The sequence below is a fragment of the Rhincodon typus genome, chromosome 44, assembly GCF_021869965.1.
Source record: "Rhincodon typus isolate 14 chromosome 44, sRhiTyp1.1, whole genome shotgun sequence".
Taxonomy (NCBI): domain Eukaryota; kingdom Metazoa; phylum Chordata; class Chondrichthyes; order Orectolobiformes; family Rhincodontidae; genus Rhincodon; species Rhincodon typus.
Genome location: NC_063375.1, coordinates 997,626 through 1,003,912, shown reverse-complemented (window position 1 = coordinate 1,003,912; position 6,287 = coordinate 997,626). Strand labels below are relative to the sequence as shown.

General features: G+C 49.0%; 1 protein-coding gene across 1 annotated transcript in view; it reads left to right on the top strand.

Moving 5' to 3' along the window:
- LOC109924992 (protein SET-like) overlaps positions 1-4,437 on the top strand; it is a 5,548-nt gene extending 1,111 nt beyond the window's left edge. Inside the window, exons 2-6 of the mRNA XM_048619839.1 lie at positions 381-458; positions 1,754-1,865; positions 2,834-2,994; positions 3,497-3,582; positions 4,086-4,437. Of these exons, the coding sequence (XP_048475796.1) occupies positions 381-458; positions 1,754-1,865; positions 2,834-2,994; positions 3,497-3,582; positions 4,086-4,215 (567 nt within the window). The 3' untranslated portion in view covers positions 4,216-4,437. The remainder of the gene's footprint in view (positions 1-380; positions 459-1,753; positions 1,866-2,833; positions 2,995-3,496; positions 3,583-4,085) is intronic.
- Positions 4,438-6,287: the final 1,850 nt, after the last annotated feature.

Below are 6,287 nucleotides of genomic sequence, written 5' to 3'. Positions count from 1 at the left end.
AACCGTGCCGGCGCTGCACTCCTTGCGTTGCAGGGATAGTTGCAACCCTCCCGGCACTGGGGTGCCAGGTAGCCGCGGCCTCCCGGCGCTGGGCTCCTGGCATTGCCAGGTAGCTGCAGTTCTTGTATCGTGGCATGTCTGCATCCTCCTGGGCACTGCGGTTGTTGTGCTGCTGCAGAACCACTTCCTCCCGCATTGCAACATGGTTGTACCCTCCCACATCGCAATTCCTCGGCGCTGACCCTGCGACGGTGGCTCAGTGTGACCGTTTCGGAGGGGTACCCTAGAATGGATCACCTCGTTATCTGCCTGATGTTTGGTGTTGATTGAACCAAGCAGGTTGCAGTGTGGAACTCCTTCCTTAACTCTCACTCTGTCAGTTCCTCAACCACCCGCAGCTCTCGGCTCTCATTGATGAGAATGACGAGGAGGCATTTAATTACATGACGAGGCTGGAGGTAAGAATGTGGGTACATTGTGCCCCGTCCTGGCTGCGGCTTGACAGTTTGTTCACACAAGTCCGTTTGCTGTGCCCACCCGGGTTTCAGTCTCTGTCTCTGCAGAGATTGACAACCTCCCTAGCCCCTCACCTCTCAGCTGTTGCAGGCATCTGTGATCTAGCACAGGACTTGGTAAAGCTCCCTCCACACTGTTTCTCCCATCAAACACTCCCAGGACAGGGAGAGCACAGGGTCAGATGTGAAGTAAAGCTTCCTCAATGAAAGTAAAGATCCGTCTGCTCTGTTCCCATCAAACAGTCCTGCTGTTTTGATCTGTTGTGATCCTAGCAGATACTGAACGGTCTGATCCCAGAGTGAGACCCAGACTGGTAGACCGTCACTTTCATACTTGTTTAGCGTGGTGTCTTCACAATTATGGTCAGCAATTGAACATAAAATGTTTATGATACAGGAAAGAAATGGCAGTGATAATAGGAGAACTGTTGTCACGATTTCATAACAAACATCAGACAGTAAAGTTCACCTTTTCACCCCAGCAATAACCTTACAGGTACTCCAACCTCAGTGGAGTGTCTGCACTGAAGCTTCCGACTGAGCTGACCGAGTTTCCTTTTGGCAAATCTCTGTCATTCAATGCTGTTTCTTTATTTAATGTATCTCCTCGTGACCCTTAGAATGGACTGCTAACTGAGCTCACTTATTGCCTAACATGGGTTTCCTGAATTCACATCTTCACCAAGCTTGTAGGATGTCTTTTTCTCACTGACACCTCTCCAACAGCCTTTCCTCCTGGACTTCTCATCAATTCCTAAGTATCGCTGGATCTCTTCCCAGCTCCCCGTCTCCGTCTCTGTCTCTCTCATGCTTGCGCTTGCTCTCGCTCTCCAGCCTGGTAGGATAGTTCAAGTCAGTAAATCCTTTACAATCATCTGTCCCCTCCAGATGTTTGCTTGTCTTTGAGCTTAAAATGTCACAGGACCTTGCCAATGCTGTTTTGCATTCCCTGTTACAAAAGACTTTCTGACCTTTCCCAAAAAAATTGGGCCACACCTTTTCAGAAGGTTAGAAAGTAAGGTCCTTTTCTCCTTCACTACAGAACCCAGTGGGCTCAGTATCAATAGGACGAGAGCCATCGAGACGACCCTGGCCAGCGCACACCCCTTCCCAGTCAGTCCCGTTGTGCCAGTTCACCAAGTGCACTACACCAGTCAATCCGTCGGTCACCCCCCTCTGTTTCCTGTGGCCCCTGGAGCCGGTTTGTTACCGCCCAGCTGTCTTTTAAAACCCCCCAGGTCGAAGAATTTGAAGACATCAAGTCGGGCTACAGAATTAAGTTCCACTTCGGCGAGAACCCTTACTTTGAGAACAACCTCATCATCAAAGAATTCCACCTGGGAACCGGAGGTGAGAGGGGAGTCAGTGGTGGTGGTTGGGCTGGGGGTGCAGGAGTCTGTCCACACTGCGCTTCACGTTTATTAGGGAGGGAGTCCCAGAGCTTCTGCCGGGATCACAGGAGCACCAAGATCTCAGAGGGTTGGAGGTGGTGACAGGTAGGGAGGTGATGTCAGGGCCCACGGGAGGTGATGTCAGGGCCCACAGGAGGTGACAGAGGCGGTGAGGCGGGGGAGAGCAGTTGGAAGTTTTCGAATGGTGATAATAGTTGGGTCACCAATGAGAACGATGTTCACAGTTTGTGGTCTCTCGTGATGTGTGTGCGCTGCACAATTCACAGGAGCAAGTGCTATCCTAACTGCCCCTGTCCTGGGATGGTTTGATAGAAGACAGTGTAGAGGGAGCTTTACTGTGTATCTAACCCTGTCCTGTCCCTGGGAGTGTTTGATGTGGGGACAGTGTAGAGGGAGCTATACTCCGTATCTAACCCGGTGCTGTCCCTGTCCCTGGGAGTGTTTGATGGGGGGACAGTGTAGAGGAAGTTTTAATCTGTATCTAACCTCGTGCTGTCCCTGTCCCTGGGAGTGTTTGATGTGGGGGACAGTGTCGAGGGAGCTTTACTCTGTATCTAACCCCGTGTTGTCCCTGTCCCTGTCCCTGGGAGTGTTGATGTGGGGGACAGTGTAGCGATAACTTTACTCTGTATCTAACCCTGTGCTGTTCCTGCCCTGGAAGGGTTTGATGGTGGAGTTGGGGGACAGTGTAGAGAGAGCTTTACTCTATCTAACCCTGTGCTGTCCCTGTCCTGGGAGGGTTTGATAGGGGACAGTGTAGAGGGAGCTATACTCTGTATCTAACCCAATGCTGTCCCTGCCTTGGGAGTGTTTGATGGGGGGGACAGTGTCGAGGGAGCTTTACTCTATCTAACCCTGTGCTGTCCCTGCCCTGAATATGCTGTCTGTCTGTACTGTCCGTTGTAGGGAAGCCTGTGTCCCAGTCCACCCCCATCAAATGGAAGAAGGGCATGGATCTGACGGCGTTGAGTAAAGGCCTGGATGAAAAAGGACGCAAGCGAGGCCATCGCAGTTTCTTCTCCTGGTTCACCGAGCACCGGAACCCCACCACTGATGAGATTGCTGAGGTATCGCACTCCTGTGTCTGTGTGCTTTGCTACCTACAGGCAGCACGCCTCAAGGTGTAGCAGGGGGAGTTCCTGAGACGTGGCCACACCATGAGATTTGGGTGAACTCGGGGTGGTTCCTATGTCAAAATAAAGAATCTGACTGCTTTCTCACCGCCAGAGAGAGCACAGGGGGTTGTGAGAGCGCTGTCTGAAATTACAGTTTTAAACCTTGTAACTGTGCTAGTGGTGTATGGCGCTGCTGATACCGCTGTCGTGTGGACACCCTCATTCACATTGTCCCTTTCTCGCACTCGTTCACATACTTCCAGCTGAATTTGATTGCTGTGTTCTTTCACTCTGGCTATCTATCACCCACTTCCCTGCATCTTTCCATCTGTCTTCTCCCCACCCTCTCCATCCATCTCTCTCTTTCCCTTTGTTCCCCCCCAACTTACTTACATACACACACACACACACACTTAGATATTCACTGGCGTCTCTGCTCTGTCCCATTTCTCAGGTACTAAAGGACGATATGTGGCCAAACCCTCTGCAATACTTCCTGATTGCTGAGAGCGAGAGTGGGGAAAACGGACTGGACGACAGGTGAGCAGAAAAACCTACCGCTGCCTTTCTGTCTGTCTGTAAAAACCCAAGCTATTGTGCCCAGGAGAGAACTAGTACAGACCCCCCTGAGATAGGCCGGAGTGTCCCTCCCCAGCAGCCTAGGGAGGTCGTGTTCCCCTGCAAGAGAGAGAGCAGAACAAGGTTGGGGAGGGCCTGGTATAAGACATTCGCTAACAAAATCCGTCCAGAAATTGTGGTGAAACTTCTTCAGCCGGAGACCGGGGAGAATGTGGGACTTGCTGCTGCAGGGAGAGGTTGGGTTGTGGGTTTTAAGGGGTGGGCAGTGCCCCACATTGTAGATTCATGCGGTATTTCTTTCTCCTGTGCCCTGAATGTATAACCACATTTTAAAAGAAAAGTTCCCTACCTCTCCTCAGGGCTGTACTGGACTGCAGCTCAACCGCTCCCCCCGTCCCCTGACTCTCTTTACCACCCCCCCATCTCTCCTCCCAGTCTCTGATGCTGTGCCCCTCCTATTGCAGTGATGAAGAGAATGGGGATGACTCAGTGGTCATTGTGGACGAGGACGAAGATGAGGAAGAGGACGATGAAGATGATGATGACGTGCAGGAGATAGTGGACGAGGACGATGACGACGAGGAGGATGGTTAGTCAGCTGTGAAAGCCTGGGCTGACAGAGGGAAACTAAACTGGATCATTCCCCGCAACACCCCCAGTCCCGTCCCAGACACTGGCTCACGTTCAAATTCCGGAAATCCGGTATCAAACATTAGGGATGTGAGCCAGCGGATCCCTGACCCGAGTCATAGTCATACAGCACAGAAACAGACCCTTCAGTCCATGCTGTACATAATCCCAAACTAAACTAAGCCTCCAAACTTCTATTCATGTACCTGTCCAAATGTCTTCTAAATGTTGTAATCATACCTGCATGCTCCCCTTCGTTTGGAAGTTCATTCTACACAAAAACCACTTCCTGCTTTTTAAAAAAAAACCTATGCCCTTTTTAAATTTTTCTCCTTCTCATCTTAAAAATATGCCCCCTAGTTTTGAACACCCCCCATCCTTGTCATTCACCTTATCTATACCACTCATAATTTTATTAATCTCTATAAGATCACTCCTCAACGCTCGAGTGAAAAAAAATGCCCCAGTGTTTCCAGTCTGTTGTTATATCTCAAATCCGCCATTCCTGGCAACATCCTAGTAAATCTTTTCTGAACCCTCGCCAGTTTATTAACATCATTCCTACAACAGGGCTACCAGGCCTCCAGAAGAGGCCTCACCAATGTCCTGTACAACCTCAACATGATATCCCAACTCCTGTACTCAAAGACCTGAGCAATGAAGGCAAGCGTGCTAAACGTCTTATTACCCACCCTGTCTACCTGTGATGCAAACGTAGGGCAGGCGATGGCCTAGTGGTATTATCACTGGACTGTTAATGCAGAGACCCAGGTAGCATTCTGGGGACCTGGGTTCGAATCCCACCATGGCAGATTTTAATAATTAAGAGTCTAATGATGACCGTGAATCCATTGTCGATTGTCCGGAAAAAGCCATCTGGCTCGCTAACATCCTTTAGGGAAGGAAACCGCCATCCTTACCTGGTCTGCCCTACATGTGACTCCAGACCCACAGTAACGTGGTTGACTCTTAACTGCCCTCTGGGTAATTAGGGATGGGCAATAAATGCTGCATGGCCAGTGACACCCTCATCCCGTGAATGAATTATAAAAAAATTCAAAGAATTTTGTACCTGAACCCCTAGGTCTCTCTGTTCTACAACAGTACCCCAAGGCCCTACCATTAATTGTATAAGTCCAGCCCTTATTATTTTACCAAAATGCAATACCTCGCATTTATCAAAATTTAAATCCATCTGCCACTCCTCAGCCCATTGGCCCACTTCTTCCCTGTCGACTATAACACCAATGTTGGTGTCATCCACAAAAGAACTAACCGTGCCATCTAAATTCTCATCCAAATCACGTCTATAAACGACAAACAAAAGTGGACCCAACACTGATCCCTTTGGAACACCGCTGGTCACAAGTCTCCAGTCTGAAAAACAACCCTTTACCATCACTCTTTTGTCTTGTACCATGTGTATCCAATGAGGGCACTTGTCCTGAACTCCATGTTGTCTAACTTTACTAAATAGTCTACCATGTGGAACCTTCAAGTAAACGATGTCTCCCGCTCTGCCCTCATCAATCTTCTTGGTTACTTCCTCAAAAAACTCAATCAAGTTTGTGAGAGATGATTTCCCTCACACAAAACCATGCTGACCATTTTTATCAATCCTTGCCTGTCTAAATGCGTGTAAATCTGATCTTTCAGAAACACCTCCCACAACTTACCCACCACTGATGCCAGACTCCCAGATCTGCTGTTCCCTGACTTTTCCTTACCATCTTTCTTAAATAATGGCACCACGTTAGCCAACCTCCAGTTCTCCAGTATCTCACTCCTGGCTATGATTGATACAGATATCTCAACAAGGGGCCCAACAATCACCTCCCTAGCTTTCCATGAAGTTCTAGGGTACACCTGATCCAGTCCCAGGGATTTTTCCACCTCTGCGTTTTAAAACATCCAGCGCCACCATTTCTGTAATATAAACATTTTTCAAGACATCACTGTTTATTTCTTCAAGTTCTCTAACTTCCATTTCCTTCTCTACAGAAAACACTGATGTGAAATACTCATTTAGTATCTTT